The sequence below is a fragment of the Bombina bombina genome, chromosome 6 (assembly GCF_027579735.1).
Source record: "Bombina bombina isolate aBomBom1 chromosome 6, aBomBom1.pri, whole genome shotgun sequence".
NCBI classification, from domain to species: Eukaryota; Metazoa; Chordata; class Amphibia; order Anura; family Bombinatoridae; genus Bombina; species Bombina bombina.
Window position 1 is genome coordinate 957,749,062 of NC_069504.1, and position 27,160 is coordinate 957,776,221.

Consider the following 27,160-nt stretch of genomic DNA (forward strand, 5'->3'; position numbering starts at 1 on the left):
CAGAGAACCTTATGAAATAGACCCCGTAGAAGGAGATCACTGCATTCAATAGGCAATACTCTCCTCACATCCCTCTGACATTCACTGCACGCTGAGAGGAAAACCGGGCTCCAACTTGCTGCGGAGCGCATATCAACGTAGAATCTAGCACAAACTTACTTCACCACCTCCCTTGGAGGCAAAGTTTGTAAAACAGATGATTTGTGGGTGTGGTGAGGGGTGTATTTATAGGCATTTTAAGGTTTGGGAAACTTTGCCCCTCCTGGTAGGAATGTATATCCCATACGTCACTAGCTCATGGACTCTTGTTAATTACATGAAAGAAACAAATGCGTTAGCTAGCTTAAGTGCTTTAAGCTTGTCCATAATCTCATCCAATGGAGCTGTGCGAATGGCCTCTTCCAGAGACTCAACCCAGAATGCCGCAGCAGCAGTGACAGGCGCAATGCATGCAAGGGGCTGTAAGATAAAACCTTGTTGAACAAACATTTTCTTAAGGTAACCTTCCAATTTTTTATCCATTGGATCCAAAAAAGCACAACTATCCTCCACCGGGATAGTGGTATGCTTAGCTAAAGTAGAAACTGCTCCCTCCACCTTAGGGACCGTCTGCCATAAGTCTCGTGTGGTGGCGTCTATTGGAAACATTTTCCTAAATATAGGAGGAGGGGAAAAGGGCACACCGGGTCTATCCCACTCCTTGCTAATAATCTCTGTAAGCCTTTTAGGTATAGGAAAAACGTCAGTACACACCGGCACCGCATAGTATCTATCCAGCCTACATAATTTCTCTGGAATTGCAACCGTGTTACAATCATTCAGAGCCGCTAATACCTCCCCTAGCAATACACGGAGGTTCTCAAGCTTAAATTTAAAATTGGAAATCTCTGAATCCGGTCTCCCTGGATCAGATCCGTCACCCAAAGAATGAACTCTCCGTCCTCATGTTCTGCAAATTGTGACGCAGTATCAGACATGGCTCTCACATCATCAGCGCGCTCTGTCCTTAACCCAGAGCTATCGCGCTTGCCTCTTAATTCTGGCAATTTAGATAATACTTCTGTCATATCAGTAGCCATGTCTTGCAAAGTGATTTGTATGGGCCTCTCTGATGTACTTGGCGCCACAATATCACGCGCCTCCTGAGCGGGAGGCGAAGGTACTGACACGTGAGGAGAGTTAGTCGGCATAACTTCCCCCTCGTTGTCTGGTGATAATTTTTTTACAGGTAAAGACTGACTTTTATTTAAAGTGACATCAATGCATTTAGTACATATATTTCTATGGGGCTCCACATTGGCCTTCAAACATAGTGAACAAACAGATTCATCTGTGTCAGACATGTTTAAACAGACTAGCAATGAGACTAGCAAGCTTGGAAAATACTTTCAAATAAATTTACAAGCAATATAAAAAACGCTACTGCGCCTTTAAGAAGCACAAAAAAACTGTTACAGTTGAAATAACAATGAACCAAATCAGTTTTAGCAACCAAATTTTCACAGTAAATGTATTAAATTAGCAAAGGATTGCACCCACCAGCAAATGGATGATTAACCCCTTAATACCCAAAACGGATAATCAATTTAACAATTAACGTTTTTATCACAGTCAAACATACTGTCACAGGTCTGCTGTCACTGATTACCTCCCTCAAAATGAATTTTGAAGACCCCTGAGCTCTCTATAGACGTCCTGGATCATGGAGGAAGAATCAGGAAGACTGTGACTGAATTTTTACTATGCAAAAAAGCGCTAAAATAGGCCCCTCCCACTCATATTACAACAGTGGGAAACCTCAGTTAACTGTTTCTATGTAGAAATATACGTTAGCCATGTGGAAAAATCATGCCCCAATAAGTTTTATCACCAAAGTACCTCACAAAAAATGATTAACATGCCAGTAAACGTTTTAACATCCATTTTAAAGGTTATGTAGTGTTATTAATAAGCCTGCTACCAGTCGCTTCTACTGCAGTTAAGGCTCATGCATTACTTCAGTATTAACAGCATTTTCTTAGTCAAATTCCATTCCTTAGAAAATTACTTTACTGCACATACACTCATCAGCCTGATACCAGTCGCTACTACTGCATTTAAGGCTGTACTTACATTACATCGGTATCAGCAGTATTTTCTTAGTTAAGTCCATTCCTTAGAAAAATATTTTACTGCACATACCTCGTTTGCAGGGGACCCCGCATGCTATTCCCTTTTCTGAAGTTACCCCAATCCTCAGAATGTGCGAGAACAGCCAGTGGATCTTAGTTACTTCTGCTAAGATCATAGAAAACGCAGGCAGGTTCTTCTTCTAAATACTGCCTGAGAGAAAAACAGCACACTCCGGTGCCATTTAAAATAACAAACTTTTGATTGAAGAAATAATTAAGTATAAAAACTCCACACTCCTCTCACAGCCTTCCTACTATGTTGAGACTTGCAAGAGAATGACTGGATATGACATGTGAGGGGAGGAGCTATATAGCAGCTCTGCTTGGGTGATCCTCTTGCAACTTCCTGTTGGGAAGGAGAATATCCCATAAGTAATGGATGACCCGTGGACTGAATACACTTAACAAGAGAAATAGTAATTACTGAGTCAGAGAAACCTCTATGACTAAGCACTAAGCGTTCAATATCCATACCTTCAAATTTAATGATTTGAGATCCTGATGGAAAAACGGACCTTGAGATAGAAGGTCTGGCCTTAATGGAAGTGGCCAAGGTTGGCAGCTGGACATCCAAACAAGATCTGCATACCAAAACTTGTGAGGCCATGCTGGAGCCACCAGCAGCACAAATGATTGCTCCATGATGATTTTGGAGATAACTCTTGGAAGAAGAACTAGAGGCGGGAAAATATAAGCAGGTTGATAACACCAAGGAAGTGTCAATGCATCCACTGCTTCCGCCTGAAGATCCCTGGACCTGGATAGTTTTTTGTTTAGATGAGATGCCATCAGATCTATTTCTCGAAGCCCCCACATCTGAACAACTTGAGAAAACACATCTGGATCGAGAGACCATTCTGCCGGATGCAAAGTCTGACGACTGAGATAATCCGCTTCCCAATTGTCTATACCTGGGATATGAACCGCATAAATTAGTCAGGAGCTGGATTCCGCCCAAACAAGTATCCGAGATACTTCTTCAACGAGAAGGGCACAGAGAACTTTTGAAAAGATTCTTGGAGCTGTCGCTAGGCCAAAAGGAAGAGCAACAAATTGGTAATGCTTGTCTAGAAAAGAGAATCTCAGAAACTGATAGTGATCCGGATGAATCGGAATATGAAGATATGCATCCTGTAAGTCTATCATGGACATATACTGCCCTTGCTGAACAAAAGGCAGAATAGTCCTTATAGTTACCATCTTGAAAGTTGGTACTCTTACATATTGATACAAAATCTTTAGATCCAGAACTGGTCTGAATGAATTTTCTTTCTTTGGGACAATGAATAGATTTGAATTAAACCTCAGACCCTGTTCCTGAAACAGAACTGGCATGATTACCCCTGATAACTCCAGGTCTGAAACACACTTCAGAAACGCCTGAGCCTATACTGGGTTTGCAGGAATGCGTGAGAGAAAAAATCTTCTCTCAGGGTATCTTCCTCTGAATCCTATTCTGTACCCCTGAGAGACAATACTCTGAATCCAATGATTTTGTACCGAATTGGTTCAAACATCTTTGAAAAAATTTAATCTGCCCCCTACCAGCTGAGCTGGAATGAGGGCCGCACCTTCATGCGGACTTGGGGGCTGGCTTTGATCTCTTAAATGGCTTGGATTTGAAGAAGGCTTCCAATTGGAAACAGATTCCTTGGGGGAAGGATTAGGTTTCTGTTCCTTATTTTGTCAAAAGGAACGAAAACGGTTAAAAGCTTTAGATTTACCCTTAGGTTTTTTATCCTGAGGCAAAAAAACTCCCTTCCCCACAGTGACTGTTGAATTTATTGAATCCAACTAAGAACCAAATAATTTATTACATTGGAAAGAAAGAGATAGCAATCTGGACTTAGAAGTTATATCAGCATTCCAAGATTTGAGCCACAAAGCTCTTCTAGCTAAATAGCTAGAGACATAGATTTAACATCAATTTCGATGATATCAAAAATGGCATCACAAATGAAATTATTAGCATGTTGAATCAACTTAACAATTCTAGATAAATCATGATCTGATACTTGTTGCGCTAAAGTTTCCAACCAAAGGATACAATTTTTTAAACCTTGAAGAAGGAATAAAAGAAGTACCAGGCCTATTCCATTCTTTAGAAATCATATCAGAAATAGCATCAGGAACTGGAAACACCTCTGGAATAACCACAGGAGGTTTATAAACAGAATTTAAACGTTTACTAGTTTTAATATCAAGAGGACTAGTTTTCTCCTTATCTAGTGTAATCAACACTTCTTTTAACAAAGAACAAATATACTCCATTTTAAATAAATAAGAGGATTTGCCAGTGTCAATATCTGAGGCAGGATCTTCTGAATCAGATAGATCCTCATCAGAGAAGGATAATTCAGTATGTTGCCGGTCATTTGAAATTTCATCAACTATATGAGAAGTTTTAAAAGACCTTTTACGTTTATTAGAAGGAGGAATTGCAGACAAAGCCTGAATAGAATCAGAAATAAATTCTCTTAAATTTACAGGTATATCTTGTGCATTAGATGTTGAGGGAACAGCAACAGGTAATGAACTACTACTGATGGATACATTCTCTGCATGTAAAAGTTTATCATGACAACTATTACAAACCACAGTTGGAGGTATAACCTCCACAAGTTTACAACAAATGCACTTAGCTTTGGTAGAACTGTTATCAGGCAGCAGGGTTCCAAAAGTGAATTCTGAGACAGGATCAGATTGAGACATCTTGCAAATGTAAGAGAAAAAAAACAACATATAAAGCAAAATTATCAATTTCCTTATATGGCAGTTTCAGGAATGAGAAAAAAGTAAACAGCATAGCCCTCTGACATAGAAAAAGGCAAGAGGCAAATAGAAATGGAGTCTTAAATAATGAAAATATTAGGCGCCAAGTATGACGACAACAAACAGAAAAATATTTTTGGTGCCAAAAACGTCCGAAAACGACACACTCGCATCATAGATGACGCAACCTTGTGAAGGACTCGGCATCAACTAAGACGCCGGAAATGATGAATTTGCGTTAACGAACGTAACTTTGTGCCAAAAAAATCTTGCGCCAAGAATGACGCAATAAACTTTGGCATTTTGCGTCCTCGATGAGCCTAATTCTGCCAGCAAATTTAAAAGACAGTCAATTTGAAAAAGAGACTATACCCCAGGTAAGAAATACATTTTTCATAAAAAAGCATTTCCCAGATATGAAACTGACAGTCTGCAAAAGGAAATATACTGAAAACCTGAATCATGGCAAATATAAGTACAATACATATATTTAGAACTTTATATAAATACATAAAGTGCCAAACCATAGCTGAGAGTGTCTTAAGTAATGAAAACCTACTTACCAAGAGACACCCATCCACATATAGCAGATAGTCGAACCAGTACTGAAACAGTTATCAGTAGAGGTAATGGAATATGAGAGTATATCGTCGATCTGAAAAGGGAGGTAGGAGATGAATCTCTACGACCGATAACAGAGAACCTATGAAATAGATCCCCCATGAGGAAAACCATTGCATTCAATAGGTGATACTCCCTTCACATCCCTCTGACATTCACTGTACTCTGAGAGGAATTGGGCTTTCAAAATGCTGAGAAGCGCATATCAACGTAAAAATCTTAGCACAAACTTACTTCACCAACTCCATAAGAGGCAAAGTTTGTCAAACTGAATTGTGGGTGTGGTGAGGGGTGTATTTGAGGGCATTTTGAGGTTTGGAAAACTTTGCCCCTGCTGGTAGGATTGTATATCCCATACGTCACTAGCTCATGGACTCTTGCCAATTACATGAAAGAAAGTACCTCATGACCACAGTTAAATATGGTGAATGTTTTGGGGCTGTTTTTCTGCCAGAGGACCTGGGCATTTTGTTAGGATACATGGCATCATGGACTCTATCAAATATGAACAGATATTAAGTGAACACCTTTTACTGCCATTGCCAGAAAGCTTAAAATGGGTTGTGGTTGGCTCTTGCAGCAGGACAATGATATAAAACATACATCAAAATCAACACAAAAATGGTTTACTGAGCACAAAAACAAGGTCCTGCCATGACCATCCCAGTCCCCTGACTTGAACCCCCATAGAAAACATGTGTGGTGAACTGAAGAGGAGAGTCCAACAGCATCAACCTCAAAATTTGAAGGATCTAGAGATATTCTCTATGGAGGAATAGTCTCAGATCCCTTGACATGTACTCTCCAACCTCCTCAGGCATTATAGGATAAGAATCAGAGCTGTTATCTTGGCAAAGGGAGGTAGCACAAAGTATTGACTAAAAGGGTGCCAATAATTGTGTCACACATATATTTAACAAATCAAATTTTTGGATAAACCTGTGTTGTTTTGGCAATTGTTTGGTATCCATGAGAGCAGAGTATTTTTGTGTATTTCTTGAAAAAAATATCAAAAGGTTAAACAATAAAGGCAATCACAGTCGCCTTTGTTCATATTTACCAAGGATGCTAATATTAGTGGAGGGCACTCTGTGTGTGTGTGTGTGTGTGTGTGTGTGTGTGTGTGTGTGTGTGTGTGTGTGTGTGTGTGTGTGTGTGTGAGAGAGAGAGAGAGAGAGAGAGAGAGAGAGAGAGAGAGAGCGAGCGCGTGTGTGTGAGAGTGTGTTTGTGTGTGTGTGTGTATATATGTATGTTTATATGTATATGTGTATATATATATATATATATATATATATATTTTATTTTTTTTTAATTTATTTAGATTTATTTTAAGTTCAATAAGTTGTTCATTACGAGAACTTTCGTTGCATACAGATAATTTTTTTGGCATTTTTATTGTGATTTTGTGTAAGACAAGTAAACATCAGACATTAAGATATTTGTTTGCAAGAATACTTGAGTGCATTTTAAACAATTTACTTATTTATTTATTTTAAGTGGTGGTAACGTTTGGATTCAATATATATGTTTTGTTTGGCAGTCACCACTAAACTGGTAAATCTGACGTGAACTGGTTAAATAGTAAATTAAAGAGACATGAAACCCCAATTTTATTCTTTTATGATTCAACTTTCCAATTTACTTATATTATCAAATTTCTTCTTCCTCTTGGTATCCTATGTTATGATTGTTGATGACAAGAAGAATGACAAGAAGCATATAAGTGCAGCTACCAATCAGGAGCTAACTCCCAGTAGTGTGTTGCTGCTCCTGAGCCTATCTAGGAATGCTTTTCAATAAAGCAAACTGTATGATAGAAGTAAAAATGGAAAGTTGTTTTAAACTGACTATCTGAATCAGGAAAGATTTTTCTTGGGTTTCATGTCCCTTTAAGCATTTTGATTTATATATACTAAGGTTGTAAAAATCTAGCATCTATCCATTTTCATCAGTCTTGTCCTATGACTGACAATTTGTTGCAGTGATGCTGGATAAAGGGATAAAACAAACACCCAAATATGTATTGAAAAACAAACAAACAATAAAAACACTCCAGATTACGAAAGGAAACACGATTTATTGCCCAGAACATACCTTTGACCAGTTTGCCCTTTTCAATTGCACCTCTGGTTTGTATGTCTTCTTTGGAGCCAATCCAAAAGGTAGAACAGGAACTGAAGGAGCACCCCAGGCACCAAGTCCTGGAGGGGGAGGGCCTCTCATCCCTGGAGGAGGGGGTGGAACTCCTGGACCACCAGGGAATGGTGGAGGTGGTGGTGCTCCTGGAATTCCAGGAAATGGTGGTGGTGGAGGAATTCCAGGTGCTCCTGGGAGTGGTGGGGGAGGTGGAGCCCCTGGGAGTGGTGGGGGAGGGGGGACACCAGGAGCCCCTGGAAGTGGTGGAGGTGGAGGAATACCAGGACCCCCTGGGATTGGTGGAGGAGGAGGAATACCAAAAGCCCCTGGGAGAGGTGGAGGTGCTGGAGGACCACAAGAGCCTGGAAGAGGAGGTGGTGGTGGGACACCAGGCAAAGGAGGAGGAATGCCAATATTCATAAAAGGAGGGAGGGGAGGTGGGGGAGGTGCTCCACCAGGAAGAGGGGGTGGTGGGGGTGGACCAGGAGCAGAAGATTGTGATCCTGGTGGAGAAGCAGATGAGGTAGAAATTGAAGCCATCTCCTTTTTTGTATTCTCTAGCTCCTTTGTTAGTTTACTAATCTGAAAAAAGATAATGGGATATAACTTTTATGTATAGTGCATACAGGTATATGTTTTTTTATATCATATACTTAATGTTGCATTTTATTTCTTAAAAAGTTATAAGCCAACCTTGACATTCAAGACATTTTAAAATACAGCAAATTAAAAATGTGTTTGTGTGTTTTTTTTTTAATGCTATGCTATTTCAATGTGCCTCATTCTCTACTAAAAAGCGCTATTTAAACTTGAGTATTTTAGAGATTTATTTTTTTATCTTTTACAATAACCCAATATTATGTTCGCAGAAATGTATGTACATTATGGTTTCACTGGGGGCAGAATATATTTCCATTCAGCTGTCTTTAGGTTTATAATTTTTATGACATTATGGAAATCTATGTGCATTAAAATTTGGAGATTAATAATTTGTATTACTTCTTTTCAGTGGTGATCACAATGCTAGGCATTTTCATGAGTGCTTTACTGTTCTTTGCCGTTTAAAAATAATGTTTTGGAATAAATTGTTCTCCAAATGGTGCACTGAATCTAGGACTTAATTTTTTTGGTAATTATAATCCTTACTAACCAAAGTATTATGCATTTTATGACATAAATAGCAGGCCAAAAGTGCTTTGTAGACTTTCCAACTCAAGCTCCCTTTTCTTAACTAAAAGAACAAAAAGAGTAAAAATGATTCAAGAACAATAAAGCAAGCTCTATTTGGCCTTTGTACCTACCAGTAAAATAAGCATACTTTTCGGAAAAAAATCCTCTTTTTCTACACAAGCAATCCAAGCCGATTTAATTTTGATTGAATTCATTTTCATGAAAAAGGACTCCGTGGTCAAACATACAATTTGTGTCAAGTTAAAAGTAACACCCTTGGGTCTCTGATTGTTTATTTATTTTTTACCTCCTCTGTTAGCTTTGTGACTTCAGTTTCAATTATCTGTTTTTCTGTAGCAATCTGCTGCTTTTCGGAATCTAATACTTGTTTTTCTCCTTGTAGCTCTTTTACTTTATGCTCAAAGTCATTCTCTTTGGCTTTTATCTCCACCTGGAGTTCATGTCGTGCCGTTAGCTCTGAATCCAGCTGTAGGAAACAGTTATTCAAATTAGGAATTACCTAGCTACATGGTATCAGGATGATAGGCAACATAATCAAATAATATTGAGTTAGACAAGTAAAACAGCATGGACTTTTTTTCTTCTTTTTATCCAAACAATAACATATATATGATGGAGACAATTTATTGTGATAAATGCAAGTAAAAAAAAATCATTTGCAATATATCAGAGCATGATTACAAGTATTCAGGCTACTGTGTCTTCTGCTTTCATAAATATCGTCTGCACAATGAGGCGGCATAATGTATTACAGTCAGCAAACATAAAAGTGCTTTCATTCAATGTCAAGTATAAAAAAAAACTCATACTGGTTGCACTATATAGGTAAGCACATCAGAAATGTACACAATGGGATTGCATAATGATCGTATATATGTATAGAAATAGATTAGCTGAAACATATACACCAATAAATAGTTTTACCCTCAGGATGACACTGCGCGGAGCACTTAAAGAGACAGAGTGAATTCAAAATTAAACTGTTTTAGACAGAGTATGCAATTTTAAAAAAACTTTCCAATTTACTTTTATCCAATTTGCTTTGTTCACGTACAAACACTGCTGCCACAGAAGTACAGTGGACATGTGCACGCTCCAGAACTTCTACAAACCTACCTAAGTTTACTCTTCATCAATTGATACAAAGAAGGCAAAGCAAATTTGATAACTGAAGTAATTTTGATAGTTTCCTAAAATTGCATTGTCTGCCTGAAACTTGAAAGTTTAAACTTGACTTTACTGTCCCTTTAAAGGGATAGTCTAGAGTGGAGGGAGGTTATAGAAAGAATTAGAAATATATATGCGATGTTTGAAACTGCTGCACATCTCCAAGACACAGTAGAATCTTTTAATAAGATTTGGTTCTATTGGATGCTAAATGAAAAGAAGCTTTTTTAGCTGGGGCAAACTTGTGCGTCGTAAAGAAGGAAAATAGACTCGATATAGGAAGAAGTATATAAGACTGGAGAATATGCTCAGTGGTCACTTGCTTAATAATCAGAAATATATTATAAGTAAAATAATAGACATTCACTCAAAAGAGGCGCACAGCGGAATGGTTTAATGGTTTATTGGTTATATATATTTGTTTTATATGTTATTTACTGTCTAATTGTTGAATACGGAACAATTAAAACTAGACTCTTGCCCCTGCGAGGGCCTTTATCTGAAATACACAAGATGACTTTGTTAAAGGACTTATTTATATGGAAAGACTGTAACACTCAAACCCATATATCATGTTCCATATACTGTTTTCCAATTGTAATTATATGTGTATTGAGAAGATTGTTCAATAAAAAACATTTCAATCTAAAGGTATAGTCTAGTCAAAATTAAACTTTAATGATTCAGATAGAGCATGCAATTTTAAGCAACTTTCTAATTTACTACCATTATTAATTTTTCTTCGTTCTCTTGGAATCTTTATTTGAATTTAAGCTTAGGAGACGGCCCCTTTTTGCTTCAGCACCTGGGTAGCGCTTGCTGATTGGTGTCTAAATGTAGCCACTAATCAGCTAGCACTACCCAGTTGCTGAACCAAAAATGGGCCTGCTCCTAAGCTTACATTCTTGCTTTTTAAAATAAAGATACCAAGAGAACAAAGCAAAATTGATAATAGGAGTAAATTAGAAAGTTAATTAAAATTGCATGCTCTATCAGAATCATGAAAGTTTAATCTTGACTAGACTATTCCTTTAATAAAGAATAAAATGTTAGTTCCATACTTACCTACAAAGACAGAATTGTTATAGTCTTAAACAACTCTAGTATATGAACACAACAAAGTAGAAACAATGAAGACATTCTTGAGTGAGGAAAACCATAAATAGGTGGTATCCAAAGTGCTCTTTACATAAAGAAAAAAGATCCATATTTAAAAAATTGTTGGTCTCTGAACATATGCTGCTTTGGTAGAATGCACTTAATTGTTGGATTTTAAAAAATCTTAAAACGCAAAAAGCCAAACAAGGGCAAAGTGACTGACTGTTGTAAAAAGATGCACCAAAGATTCACCAAAGCCTTATTCATAAATGATTGTGAAGCTGTACCTAAAGCAGCTATTTTCCATAAAGCCATTTGGGGGTATTATGCTATTTTTACTATTTCATCCCTTAGTGAAGGGCAAACAAGTTGTCTGTCTAGGTGTTTTAAAAGCACATATAAATGGATATATACAGTATATATACAGTTGTGCTCATAAGTTTACACACCCGGGCAGAATTTATGATTTCTTGGCCATTTTTCAGAGAATATGAATGATAACACAAACATTTTTCTTTCACTCATGGTTAGTGTTTGGCTGAAGCCATTTATTATCAATCAACTGTGTTTACTCTTTTTACATCTTAATGACAACATAAACTACCCAAATGACCCTGATCAAAAGTTTACATACCCCAGTTCTTAATACTGTGTATTGCCCCCTTTAACATCAATAACAGCTTGAAGTATTTTGTGGTATTTGTGGATGTGGCTCTTTATCTTTTCAGATGGTAAAGCTGCCCATTCTTCCTGGCAAAAAGCCTTCAGTTCCTGTAAATTCGTGGGCTGTCTTACATGAACTGCATGTTTGAGATCTCCCCAGAGTGGCTCAATGATATTGAGGTCAGGAGACTGAGATGGCCATTCCAGAACCTTCACTTTATTCTGCTGTAGTAAATGACAGGTCGACTTGGTCTTGTGTTTAGGATCATTATCATGTTGGGTTGTCCAAGTACGTCCCATGTGCAGCTTCCGGGCTGATGAATGCAAATTTTCCTTCAGTATTTTTTGATAACATACAGCATTCATCATGCCATCAATTCTGACCAAATTGCCTATGCCTTTGTAGCTCACACATCCCCAAAGGTACCAAAATGTTGTACCTTTCATCATAGGCCTTGTTGACTCCTCTCCAGTGACTGGACAGGTGATACATAAGAGGACTGTGCAAACTATGCATAATGGTTTGCACAGTCCTTTTATGTATCACCTGTCCAGTCACTTGCATATTAGGGGCCGTGTTGGCTCATTTATACATACAATATTGTTAATAGCACTATGGTGTTTACATTGTGACTCATAGGTCACCATAGCAACCAGTTTGGCGTTTTTTTGTCCTAATTAGGGGGAGGGGTTTGTTGGTTTTATGTGTATATAAGCACTGTTTTTTTTATTCACTTGTTGTCTGAGGAAGGGGATACATTATCCTCGAAACGTCACATGTTATAAGTAAAACTGAACACTAAAAAGTCCAGTGAGTGCAAGTTTTTTGTATCTTCATATTGTTTTCTACTAGCACCCTGGCAGTGCACATCTTTGCTACATATATATATATATATATATATATATATATATATATCATGCACTAGATAAAAAAACATAATTTATGCTTACCTGATAAATTTATTTCTCTTGTAGTGTATCCAGTCCACGGATCATCCATTACTTGTGGGATATTCTCCTTCCCAACAGGAAGTTGCAAGAGGATCACCCACAGCAGAGCTGCTATATAGCTCCTCCCCTAACTGTCATATCCAGTCATTCGACCGAAAACAAACAGAGAAAGGAGAAACCATAGGGTGAAGTGGTGACTGTAGTTTAATTAAAATTTAGTGAATCGGAAATATAGAGGCGCTGATCTTGAATCTCGTGTATATGGACGTACACACTGAAGAAAGAAAAACTTGGCTTGTGATTTGCAGAAGTTAACAACAAATTAATGTGCAGTATACTCACTCCGAAAAATTCAGAGTTCAGCTTCTTCGAAAGGTTTCTCTGTCTCAACTTTCCCAATTTCCACACTGTATTTGTGTCTGTGGATAATGAAAATTGCACTGCAGGTAATTGAATCTTTTGCTTGATAAAAAGTGCAATATACTCACTCCGATAAATTTCGGAATCCGGCTCCTCAGAACGTATTGTGTAGTTTAAAATTACTTCCAAAAAGGCAGCAAAAATACTTGTTGTGGTAAAAAACAAATATTTATTAAAACATAATAAAATGCTCTTATTTATCTTGGCTCTACGCGTTTCAACGACAGTGTCGTCTTTTTCAAGAGCAGTAAAAACAATTGGAAGTGCTGCCTTTGGAGTGTTTACAGGTGTATTTATACAGGTAATCATTGTTCCTGTTCCGGTGGTAAACACCGGAATAGGACTCACAAATAAAACATTTTAATTTTGTATTTATTCCAATCCGATTGTGTTTTGAGAATGATATTTATTTATTATATATATATATATATAAATAAATATCATTCTCAAAACACAATCGGATTGGAATAAATACAAAATTAAAATGTTTTATTTGTGAGTCCTATTCCGGTGTTTACCACCGGAACAGGAACAATGATTACCTGTATAAATACACCTGTAAACACTCCAAAGGCAGCACTTCCAATTGTTTTTACTGCTCTTGAAAAAGACGACACTGTCGTTGAAACGCGTAGAGCCAAGATAAATAAGAGCATTTTATTATGTTTTAATAAATATTTGTTTTTTACCACAACAAGTATTTTTGCTGCCTTTTTGGAAGTAATTTTAAACTACACAATACGGTCTGAGGAGCCGGATTCCGAAATTTATCGGAGTGAGTATATTGCACTTTTTATCAAGCAAAAGATTCAATTACCTGCAGTGCAATTTTCATTATCCACAGACACAAATACAGTGTGGAAATTGGGAAAGTTGAGACAGAGAAACCTTTCGAAGAAGCTGAACTCTGAATTTTTCGGAGTGAGTATACTGCACATTAATTTGTTGTTAACTTCTGCAAATCACAAGCCAAGTTTTTCTTTCTTCAGTGTGTACGTCCATATACACGAGATTCAAGATCAGCGCCTCTATATTTCCGATTCACTTTCTACTCACAGTCCGGTTGGGAGAGACTGTTAGAGAGCAGCGGTCATTTAAGAGGGGAGTATTGTACTCTATTCTAGTCACCCTGTACATTGTGTTGTTTAACATCTGACATATTTGTATAGTTTTAGATCATTAATTAAAATTTAGACCTGCCTTAAAAGGACAGGGCGGGCCGTGGACTGGATACACTACAAGAGAAATAAATTTATCAGGTAAGCATAAATTATGTTTTCTCTTGTTAAGTGTATCCAGTCCACGGATCATCCATTACTTGTGGGATACCAATACCAAAGCTAAAGTACACGGATGATGGGAGGGACAAGGCAGGATTAAGCGGAAGGAACCACTGCCTGAAGAACCTTTCTCCCAAACACAGCCTCCGAAGAAGCAAAAGTAACAAATTTGTAAAATTTGGAAAAAGTGTGAAGCGAAGACCAAGTCGCAGCCTTGCAAATCTGTTCAACAGAGGCCTCATTTTTGAAGGCTCAGGTGGAAGCCACAGCTCTAGTAGAATGAGCTGTAATCCTTTCAGGGGGCTGCTGTCCAGCAGTCTCATAGGCTAGGCGTATTACGCTCCGAAGCCAAAAGGAAAGAGAGGTTGCCGAAGATTTTTGACCTCTCCTCTGTCCAGAGTAAACGACAAACAGGGAAGATGTTTGACGAAAATCCTTAGTAGCTTGTAAGTAAAACTTCAAGGCACGGACTACGTCCAGATTATGTAAAAGACGTTCCTTCTTTGAAGAAGGATTAGGGCACAACAATGGAACAACAATCTCTTGATTGATATTCTTGTTAGAAACCACCTTAGGTAAAAACCCAGGTTTGGTACGCAGAACTACCTTATCTGCATGAAAAATCAGATAAGGAGAATCACATTGTAAGGCAGATAGCTCAGAGACTCTCCGAGCCGAGGAAATAGCCATCAAAAACAGAACTTTCCAAGATAAAAGTTTAATATCAATGGAATGAAGGGGTTCAAACGGAACTCCTTGAAGAACCTTAAGAACCAAGTTTAAGCTCCACGGGGGAGGAACAGGTTTAAACACAGGCTTAATTCTAACCAAAGCCTGGCAAAATGCCTGGACGTCTGGAACCTCTGCCAGACGCTTGTGCAAAAGAATAGACAGAGCAGAAATCTGTCCCTTTAAGGAACTAGCTGATAATCCTTTGTCCAAGCCCTCTTGGAGAAAAGACAATATTCTAGGAATCCTAACCTTACTCCATGAGTAATTCTTGGATTCACACCATAAAGATATTTACTCCATATCTTGTGGTAGATTTTCCTGGTAACAGGCTTTCGTGCCTGTATTAAAGTATCAATGACTGACTCGGAGAAGCCACGCTTTGATAGAATCAAGCGTTCAATCTCCATGCAGTCAGTCTCAGAGAAATTAGATTTGGATGATTGAAAGGACCTTGTATCAGAAGGTCCTGTCTTAGAGGCAGAGTCCATGGTGGAAAGGATGACATGTCCACTAGGTCTGCATACCAAGTCCTGCGTGGCCACGCAGGTGCTATCAGAATCACTGATGCTCTCTCCTGTTTAATTTTGGCAATCAGTCGAGGGAGCAGAGGAAACGGTGGAAACACATAAGCCAGGTTGAAGAACCAAGGCGCTGCTAGAGCATCTATCAGCATCGCTTCTGGGTCCCTGGACCTGGATCCGTAACAAGGAAGCTTGGCGTTCTGCCCCAACGATGAATCAACTGAGCAAACACCTCCGGATGGAGTTCCCACTCCCCCGGTTGGAAAGTCTGACGACTTAGAAAATCCGCCTCCCAGTTCTCCACGCCTGGGATATGGATTGCTGACAGGTGGCAAGAGTGGTACTCTGCCCAGCGAATTATTTTTGAGACTTCTAACATCGCTAGGGAACTCCTGGTTCCCCCTTGATGGTTGATGTAAGCCACAGTCGTGATGTTGTCCGACTGAAATCTGATGAACCTCAGTGTTGCTAACTGAGGCCAAGCCAGAAGAGCATTGAATATCGCTCTTAACTCCAGAATATTTATTGGAAGGAGTTTCTCCTCCTGAGTCCACGATCCCTGTGCCTTCAGGGAATTCCAGACTGCACCCCAACCTAGAAGGCTGGCATCTGTTGCTACAATTGTCCAATCTGGCCTTGCGAAAGGTCATACCCTTGGACAGGTGTACCCGAGACAACCACCAGAGAAGAGAATCTCTGGTCTCTTGATCCAGATTTAGCAGAGGGGACAAATCTGTGTAATCCCCATTCCACTGACTCAGCATGCATAATTGCAGCGGTCTGAGATGAAGGTGCGCAAATGGCACTATGTCCATTGCCGCTACCATTAAGCCGATTACCTCCATACACTGAGCTACCGTAGGGCGCGGAATGGAGTGAAGAACACGGCAAGCATTTAGAAGTTTTGATAACCTGGACTCAGTCAGGTAAGTTTTTATTTCTACAGAATCTATAAGAGTCCCTAAGAAGGAGACTCTTGTGAGTGGGGATAGAGAACTCTTTTCCTCGTTCACTTTCCACCCATGCGACCTCAGAAATGCCAGAACTATCTCTGTATGAGACTTGGCAACTTGAAAGCTTGACGCCTGTATCAGGATGTCATCTAGATACGGAGCCACCGCTATGCCTCGCGGTCTTAGAACCGCCAGAAGTGAGCCCAGAACCTTTGTAAAGATTCTCGGGGCTGTAGCCAACCCGAAGGGAAGAGCTACAAAATTGGTAATGCCTGTCTAGAAAGGCAAACCTTAGAAACCGATGATGATCTTTGTGAATCGGTATTTGAAGGTAGGCATCCTGTAAGTCCACTGTGGTCATGTACTGACCTTCTTGGATCATGGGTAGGATGGTCCGAATAGTTTCCATTTTGAAAGATGGAACTCTGAGGAATTTGTTTAAGATCTTTAGATCCAAAATTGGTCTGAAGGTTCCCTCTTATTTGGGAACCACACACAGATTCGAATAAAAACCCTGTCCTTGTTCCGTCCGCGGAACTGGATGGATCACTCCCATAACTAGGAGGTCTTGCACACAGCGTAGGAATGCCTCTTTCTTTATCTGATTTGCAGATAGCCTTGAAAGATGAAATCTCCCTTGTGGAGGGGAAGCTTTGAAGTCCAGAAGATATCCCTGAGATATGATCTCCAACGCCCAGGGATCCTGAACATCTCTTGCCCACGCCTGGGCGAAGAGAGAAAGTCTGCCCCCTACTAGATCCATCGCCGGATAGGGGGGCGTTCCTTCATGCTGTCTTAGAGGCAGCAGCAGGCTTTCTGGCCTGCTTGCCTTTGTTCCAGGACTGGTTAGGTTTCCAGGCCTGCTTAGATTGAGCAAAAGTTCCCTCTTGTTTTGTAAAGGAGGAAGTTGATGCTGCACCTGCCTTGAAATTTCGAAAGGCACGAAAATTAGACTGTTTGGCCTTTGCTTTGGCCCTGTCCTGAGGAAGGGTGTGACCCTTACCTCTAGTAATGTCAGCAATAATTTCCTTCAAACCAGGCCCGAATAAGGTCTGCCCCTTGAAAGGAATGTTGAGTAATTTAGACTTCGAAGTCACGTCAGCTGACCAGGATTTAAGCCATAGCGCCCTACGCGCTTGGATGGCGAATCCGGAATTCTTAGCCGTTAGTTTAGTCAAATGAACAATGGCATCAGAAACAAATGAGTTAGCTAGCTTAAGTGTTCTAAGCTTGTCAATTTCAGTCAATGGAGCTGCATGGATGGCCTCTTCCAGGGCCTCAAACCAGAATGCCGCCGCGGCCGTGACAGGCGCAATGCATGCAAGGGGCTGTAAAATAAAACCTTGTTGAATAAACATTTTCTTAAGGTAACCCTCCAATTTTTTATCCATTGGATCTGAAAAAGCACAACTGTCCTCAACCGGGATAGTAGTACGCTTTGCTAGAGTAGAAACTGCTCCCTCCACCTTAGGGACCGTCTGCCATAAGTCCCGTGTAGTGGCGTCTATTGGAAACATTTTTCTAAATATAGGAGGTGGGGAAAAAGGCACACCCGGTCTATCCCACTCCTTGCTAATAATTTCTGTAAGCCTTTTAGGTATAGGAAAAACATCAGTACACACCGGTACCGCATAGTATTTATCCAGCCTACACAATTTCTCTGGTACTGCAACTGTGTTACAGTCATTCAGAGCAGCTAATACCTCCCCAAGCAACACACGGAGGTTCTCAAGCATAAATTTAAAATTAGAAATCTCTGAATCAGGTTTCCCCGAATCAGAGATGTCACCCACAGACTGAAGCTCTCCGTCCTCATGATCTGCATATTGTGACGCAGTATCAGACATGGCCCTTACAGCAATCGCGCTTGCCTCTTAATTCAGGCAACCTGGATAATACCTCTGACAGGGTATTATTCATGATTGCAGCCATGTCCTGCAAGGTAATCGCTATGGGCGTCCCTGATGTAATTGGCGCTATATTAGCGTGCATCCCCTGAGCGGGAGGCGAAGGGTCTGACACGTGGGGAGAGTTAGTCGGCATAACTTCCCCCTCATCAGAATCTTCTGGTGATATTTCTTTTATAGTTAAAAAAGACTGATCTTTACTGTTTAAGGTGAAATCAATACATTTAGTACACATTCTCCTATGGGGCTCCACCATGGCTTTCAAACATAATGAACAAGTAGTTTCCTCTGTGTCAGACATGTTTAAACAGACTAGCAATGAGACTAGCAAGCTTGGAAAACACTTTAAACAAGTTTACAAGCAATATAAAAAACGTTACTGCACCTTTAAGAAACACAAATTTTGTCAAAATTTGAAATAACAGTGAAAAAAGGCAGTTACACTAACGAAATTTTTACAGTGTATGTAACAAGTTAGCAGAGCATTGCACCCACTTGCAAATGAATGATTAACCCCTTAATACCCAAAACAGAATAATAACAGACAAAAAGTTTTTTGGTTTTTTTTTTTTTTTTTTTTTTTTTTTCAAAGAGTCACAACAACTGCCACAGCTCTACTGTGGCTTTTTACGTCCCTCAAAAACGACTTTGAAGCCTTTTGAGCCCTCCAGAGATGTCCTGGATCATGCAGGAAGAAGCTGGATGTCTGTGTCTGTAATTTTTGCTGTGCAAAAAAAACAGCAAAATAGGCCCCTCCCACTCATATTACAACAGTGGAAAGCCTAAGGAAACTGTTTCTAGGCAAAATTCAAGCCAGCCATGTGGAAAAAAACTAGGCCCCAATAAGTTTTATCACCAAATACATATAAAAACGATTAAACATGCCAGCAAACGTTTTATATTACATTTTTATAAGAGTATGTATCTCTATTAATAAGCCTGATACCAGTCGCTATTACTGCATTTAAGGCTTTACTTACATTAGTTCGGTATCAGCAGCATTTTCTAGCAAATTCCATCCCTAGAAAAATATTAACTGCACATACCTTATTGCAGGAAAACCTGCACGCCATTCCCTCTCTGAAGTTACCTCACTCCTCAGAATATGTGAGAACAGCCATGGATCTTAGTTACTTCTGCTAAGATCATAGAAAACGCAGGCAGATTCTTCTTCTAAATACTGCCTGAGATAAACAGTACACTCCGGCACCATTTAAAAATAACAAACTTTTGATTGAAGAATAAACTAAGTATAAAACACCACAGTCCTCTTACGACCTCCATCTTGGTTGAGGCTTGCAAGAGAATGACTGGATATGACAGTTAGGGGAGGAGCTATATAGCAGCTCTGCTGTGGGTGATCCTCTTGCAACTTCCTGTTGGGAAGGAGAATATCCCACAAGTAATGGATGATCCGTGGACTGGATGCACTTAACAAGAGAAACTAAATTTATGCTTACCTGATAAATTTATTTCTTTTGTGATGTACCGAGTCCAAGGATTCATCCTTACTTGTGGGATATTATCCTTCCTAACAGGAAGTGGCAAAGAGAGCACCACAGCAGAGCTGTCTATATAGCTCCCACCTTAACTCCACCCCCCAGTCATTCGACCGAAGGCCAAGGAAGAAAAAGGAGAAACTATAAGGTGCAGAGGTGACTGAAGTTTTTAATAAAAAATACTATCTGTCTTGATAGACAGGGCGGGCCGTGGACTCGGTACATACATTTTGTTTTCTTTTGCATGATGTACCGAGTCCACGGATTCATCCTTACTTGTGGGATACCAATACCAAAGCTTTAGGACACGGATGAAGGGAGGGACAAGACAGGAACCTAAACGGAAGGCACCACTGCTTGCAAAACCTTTCTCCCAAAAATAGCCTCCAAAGAAGCAAAAGTATCAAATTTGTAAAATTTTGAAAAGGTATTGACCGAAGACCAAGTCGCAGCCTTACAAATCTGTTCAACAGAATCATCATTTTTAAAAGCCCATGTGGAAGCTACCGCTCTAGTAGAATGAGCTGTAATCCTTTCAGGAGGCTGCTGTCCCGCAGTCTCATAAGCCAAACGGATGATGCTTTTCAGCCAAAAGGAAAGAAAAGTCGCCGTAGCCTTTTTACCCCTACGCTTTCCAGAATAGACAAGAAACAACGAAGATGTTTGACGAAAATCTTTGGTTGCCTGCAAATAAAATTTCAAAGCACGAACCACGTCCAAGTTGTGCAACAGACGTTCCTTCTTAGAAGAAGGATTAGGACACAGAGAAGGAACAACAATTTCCTGATTGATATTCCTGTTAGTAACAACCTTAGGTAGGAACCCAGGTTTGGTACGCAAAACCACCTTATCAGCATGGAAAACAAGATAAGGCGAATCACATTGTAATGCAGATAGTTCAGAAACTCTTCGAGCTGAAGAGATAGCAACTAGAAACAAAACTTTCCAAGATAAAAGCTTAATATCTATGGAATGCATGGGTTCAAACGGAACCCCCTGAAGAACTTTAAGAAGTAAATTTAGACTCCATGGCGGAGCAACAGGTTTAAACACAGGCTTAATTCTAGCTAAAGCCTGACAAAAAGCCAGAACGTCTGGAATATCTGCCAGGCGCTTATGCAAAAGAATAGACAGAGCAGATATCTGTCCTTTTAGAGAACAAGCCGACAATCCTTTCTTCAATCCCTCTTGGAGAAAAGACAAAATCCTAGGAATCCTGACTTTACTCCAGGATTAGCCTCTGGATTCGCACCAAAAAAGATATTTACGCCATATCTTATGATAGATTTTCCTGGTAAGAGGCTTTCGAGCCTGAATCAAGGTATTTATGACCGACTCAGAGAAACCCCACTTTGATAGAATCAAGCGTTCAATCTCCAAGCAGTCAGTTGCAGAGAAATTAGATTCGGATGCTTGAATGGACCTTGAATGAGAAGGTCCCGTCTCAGTGGCAAAGTCCATGGTGGCAGAGATGACATGTCCACCAGGTCTGCATACCAAGTCCTGCGTGGCCATGCAGGAGCTATCAAGATCACCAAAACTCTCTCCTGCTTGATTCTGGCAATCAAACAAGGAAGGAGAGGAAATGATGGAAGCACATAAGCCTGGTTGAATGACCAGGATACTGCTAGAGCATCTATCGGTACTGCCTGAGGATCCCTTGACCTGGAAGTTTGGCGTTCTGATGAGACGCCATCAGATCCAATTCTGGTGTGCCCCATAGCCAAACCAGTTGAGCAAATACCTCCGGATGGAGTTCCCACTCCGCCAGATGAAAAGTCTAACGACTTAGAAAATCTGCCTCCCAGTTCTCTACTCCTGGGAAATAGATCGCTGACAGATGGCAAAAGTAATCCTCTGCCCATTTGATTATCCTTGAGACTTCTATCATCGCTAAGGAACTCTTTGTTCCGCCAAGATGATTGATATAAGCCACAGTCATGATGTTGTCCGACTGAAACCTGATGAATCTGGACGAAGCCAGCTGAGGCCATGCCCGGAGAGCATTGAATATCGCTCTTAATTCCAGAATATTTATTGGTAGGAGAGCCTCCTCCCGAGTCCACAAACCCTGTGCTTTCAGGGAATTCGAGACTGCACCCCAGCCCAGAAGGCTGGTATCTGTTGTCACTATAACCCAATCTGGCCTGCGGAAACACATTCCCTGGGACAGATGATCCTGTGACAACCACCAAAGAAGAGAGTCTCTGGTCTCTTGATCCCGATTTATCGGAGGAGATAAATTTACATAATCCCCATTCCACTGATTGAGCATGCATAGTTGCAGTGGTCTGAGATGCAAACGAGCAAACGGAACTATGTCCATTGCCGCTACCATTAGACCGATTACCTCCATACACTGAGCAACTGACGGCCGAGGAATGGAATGAAGAGCTCGGCAGGTGGACAAAATCTTTGATTTCCTGAACTCCGTCAGAAATATTTTCATGTCCACTGAGTCTATCAGAGTCCCTAGAAATGAAACTCTTGCGAGGGGAGAAAGAAAACTCTTTTTTACGTTCACCTTCCACCCGTGAGATCTTAGAAAGGCCAACACTAAGTCCGTGTGAGACTTGGCTAGTTGGAAAGTTGATGCTTGAATTAGAATGTCGTCTAGATAAGGCGCCACTGCTATGCCCCGCGGCCTTAGAACCGCCAGAAGGGACCCTAGCACCTTTGTGAAGATTCGTGGCGCCGTGGCCAACTCGAAGGGAAGAGTCACAAACTGATAATGCTTGTCCAGAAAGGCGAACCTGAGGAACTGGTGATGATCTTTGTGGATAGGAATGTGTAGATATGCATCCTTTAAGTCCACGGTGGTCATATATTGACCCTCCTGGATCAATGGTAAGATAGTCCGAATGGTCTCCATCTTGAAAGATGGGACTCTTAGCAATTGGTTTAAGATCTTGAGATCTAGAATTGCTCTGAAAGTTCCCTCTTTCTTGGGAACCACAAACAGATTGGAGTAGAACCCCTGCCCCTGCTACGCTCTTGGAACTGGGCAGATCACTCCCATGGTAAAAAGGTCTTCTACACAGCGTAAGAACGCCTCTCTTTTTGTCGCGTTTACAGATTGAGAAAGATGGAACCTCCCCCTTGGAGGAGAATCCTTGAAATCTAGAAGGTATCCCTGGGTTACAATTTCTACTGCCCAGGAATCCTGAACGTCTCTTGCCCAGGCCTGAGCAAAGAGAGAGAGTCTGCCCCCTACTAGATCCGGTCCCGGATTGGGGGCTACCCCTTCATGCTGACTTAGTGGCGGCAGCAGCAGGCTTTTTGGCCTGTTTACCCTTGTTCCAAGCCTGATTAGGTCTCCAGGTTGGCTTGGATTGAGCAAAGTTCCCCTCTAGCTTTGCAGCAGAGGAAGAGGAAGTGGGACCACTCTTGAAGTTTTGAAAGGAACGAAAATTATTCTGTTTGGTCCTTGTCTTATTTGACTTATATTGAGGGAGGGCATGACCCTTCCCTCCAGTAATGTCTGAAATTATCTCTTTCAGTGCAGGCCCGTATAGGGGATACTGTCAGCCTTTCTGAGTTAACACAGTCTCTGCAGAAAATATGACTGAACATACCTCATTGCTGTATAGCAAGAAACCGTTCCTCACACTGAAGTTTTCCTGTACTCCTCAGCTTCTGTAGGAACAGCAATGGACCTTAGTTACAAATGCTAAGATCATAATCCTCCAGGCAGAAATCTTCATCTATGTCCTGCCTGAGAGTAAATAGTACAACACCGGTACCATTTAAAAATAACAAACTCTTGATTGTAGATAAAATAAAACTAACAGTTTAACACCTCTTTCACTTTACCCTTCCTGCTTAGAGCCGGCAAAGAGAATGACTGGGGGGTGGAGTTAAGGGGGGAGCTATATAGACAGCTCTGCTGTGGTGCTCTCTTTGCCACTTCCTATTAGGAAGGATAATATCCCACAAGAAAGGATGAATCCGTGGACTCGGTACATCATGCAAAAGAAAAAATCCTAAAAAGGACTTAGCTCCACCTCTCACTGGGAACTTCGGCACCCTAAAGGGAACATGTCAGAATATATACATATACATTCTCCTTGTCCTTCTGTGGCATAGGATATGTAAAAAAACAAAACAAAAAACAAAAACTACCTTGTAAAGGTATGGCTGTTAGTGCCTTTATAGGGGTGCTACAGTAATAAATGTGCAACCTTCATAGTAACTGCAAAACAATTGTGTGTAAGAGTTTGTGTGTGTTAGATAGTGAGAATATGAGAGAGTGAGAAATAAGATGTGTGTGTGAGAAAGTGAGAAGATATGTGAGAGAAACTGTTTGACAGAGTGTTTAAAAGTGTGAATGAGTCTTATTTGTAAGAGTGTGTGAGAGTTAGTTTGTGTGAGTGTGTAATAGAGAGCTTGTGTGAGAGAGTGTTTGTGTGTGTTAGATAGTGAGAATATGAGAGAGTGAGAAATAGGATGTGTGTGAGAGAAAGTGAGAAGATATGTGAGAGAAACTGTGTTTAAAAGTGTGTGTGAGTCTTATTTGTAAGAGTGTGTGAGCGTTAGTTTGTGTGAGTGTGTAATAGAGAGCTTGTGTGAGAGAGTGTTTGTGTGTATCTGATTGTGTGTGTTCGTTTGTGCGTGCATATATATATATGAGTGTATGTATATCCCTGGCTAAATTTGTATGTGTGCAATTATTCCTGCCTTAGCTTGCTGTCATGAGAACAAGAATATTCTCTTTTTTAGGTGTGAGAATAAGTTTAAAATATTTATTAGTATATAATTGTATACAAAGTGTTTTATTCTTAATACAAATGTATATTAGAAGCGTATCACAGCGTAATACAAGTTTACGTATGACATCTTGCAAATTTGGATTTATTACTGGGAAACTAGAATCCAAGTGCAGGGATGAGAGCTGGCAGCAATGTAGCTGCAGCAGTCAATGTAGTTAGAATGGACTGGTGTCAAAGTTTAAGCAAAAGACAGGAAGCAGAAAAAACAAGCCAAATACTGGCAGCTGAATAGACACCTTAGGTTAAAGTTGAAGATGAACGTAAGAAGCAGAGTCGAGTAACTATTGGTAGCCCAGCAGACACTCCAAACTATGAACTAATACAGGAGTGAAAAGCAGTCAGAGCCAAAAGGTAGGCCAAGTTCTATCCATTTGGGGTGGACAAAATTAAAAGGGATATAAAAAATTGAAAGATTGGACAAATGACTGGGATCTAAAGATTAAAACTAATGAGTGCAAAAACAAAATTTATGCTTACCTGATAACTTTACTTATTTCCAGACATGAAGAGTCCACAACGTCATTCCAATTACTAGTGGGATATTCAGTCCGAAACCACCTTAGGGAGAAACCCCTAATTTAGTACGAAGGACCTCCTTATCGGCATGAAAAATAAGGTAAGGTGAATAGCACTGCAAAGCCGAGAGTTCAGAAACTCTCAGAGTAGAAGAAATAACAATAAGAAACAAAACCTTCCAAGATAACAGCTTAATATCTATGGAATGAATTGGCTCAAACGGAGCCTGCTGCAAAACTCTAAGAACTAGATTAAGAGTCCAAGGAAGAGTAACAGGTTTAAACACAGGCCTGATTCTAACTAGGGCCTGACAAAAAGATTAAACATCTGGCACATCCGCCAGACGCTTATGTAAAAGAATATATAATGCAGAAATCTGACCTTCCAGAGAACTGACTGAACGAGTCTGAATCAAAGTATCAATGACTGACTCAGAAAACCCAGGCTTAGCCAGAACTAAGCGTTCAATCTCCAAGCAGTCAACTTCAGAGAAACAAGATTTGGATGGAGGGAAGGACCCTGAGTTAGAAGGTCCTTCCTCAGAGGTAACCTCCAAGGGGGAAGAGATTACATCTTCACTAGGTCTGCAAAACAGATCCTGCGAGGCCATGCAGGAGCTATCAGAATTACAGATGTCCTCTCCTGTCTGATACGAGCAATGACTCGTGGAAGGAGCGCAAACGAAGGAAACCGGTATGCTAGACCAAAATCCCAAGGAACCGCCAGAGCATCTATCAGAGCAGCCTGAGGATCTCTTGACCTTGAACCATACCTTGGAAGCTTGGTGTTTTGACGAGACACGATCAGATCCAATTCCGGTACCCCCCACTTGAGGATTAACCTGAAGAACACCTCCGGATGCAGAGCGCACTCCCCAGGATGAAAGGTTTGTCTGCTCAGAAAAATCGTCTCCCAGTTGTCCACTCCTGAAATGTGGATGGCAGAAAGACAGTTGTGAGCTTCCGCCCACTGCAAAATGCGAGTCGCCTGCTTCATGTCCAAGAAACTCCAAGTTCCTCCCTGGTGGTTGACGTAAGCCACTGAGGTGATGTTGTCCGACTGGAACCTGATAAACCAGGCTAAGGACAACTGAGGCCAGGCAATTAGAGCATTGAAGTTCGCTCTCAATTCCAAAATGTTTATTGGGAGAGAAGACTCCTCCCGAGAGCACAGGCCCTGAGCCTTTAACGAATCCCAGGCTGCTCCCCAGCCTAGCAGGCTGGCATCCATGGTCACTATCACCCGTGCCAGACAGATGATCCTGAGAAATACACCACGAGAGAGAGTCCCTTGTCAACTGTTCTAGATCTATCCTCTGAGATACATCCGAATGATCTCCGTTCCATTGTCTGAGCATGCATATCTGCAGAGCTCACAAATGGAATTGAGCAAAGGTAATAATGTCCATGGAAGCTACCATCAGACCAATTACCTCCATACATTGAGCCACTGATAGTCGAACAGTAGAGACTGTAGAGAGGCAAGTAGAAAGACGCTTGGATCTTCTGACCTCCGTTAGAAAAATCTTCGTAGATAGGGTATCGATGATGGTCCCTAAGAAAACCACCCTTGTAACTGGTACAAGGGAACTCTTCTCCAGGTTCACTTTCCATCCGTGGGAACGTAGAAAAGACAACAAGATCTCTGTATGAGAGTTTGCTTGTTGAAAAGATGGCGCCTGAACCAATATGTTGTCCAGGTAAGGAGCCACCGCAATTCCCTGAGACCTAATAACTGCCAAGAGAGCCCCCAGAACCTTTGAAAAGATTCTGGGAGCTGTGGTAAGGCCAAAC

The 27,160-nt window shown here is 40.5% G+C and overlaps 1 protein-coding gene across 1 annotated transcript in view; it reads right to left on the reverse strand.

Moving 5' to 3' along the window:
* Positions 1–27,160, reverse strand: part of DIAPH1 (diaphanous related formin 1) — a gene marked incomplete in the record, with an annotated part of 803,068 nt that overhangs the window by 467,768 nt on the left and 308,140 nt on the right. The window contains 2 exon segments of the mRNA XM_053718607.1: positions 7,659–8,282; positions 9,178–9,357. Of these exon segments, the coding sequence (XP_053574582.1) occupies positions 7,659–8,282; positions 9,178–9,357 (804 nt within the window).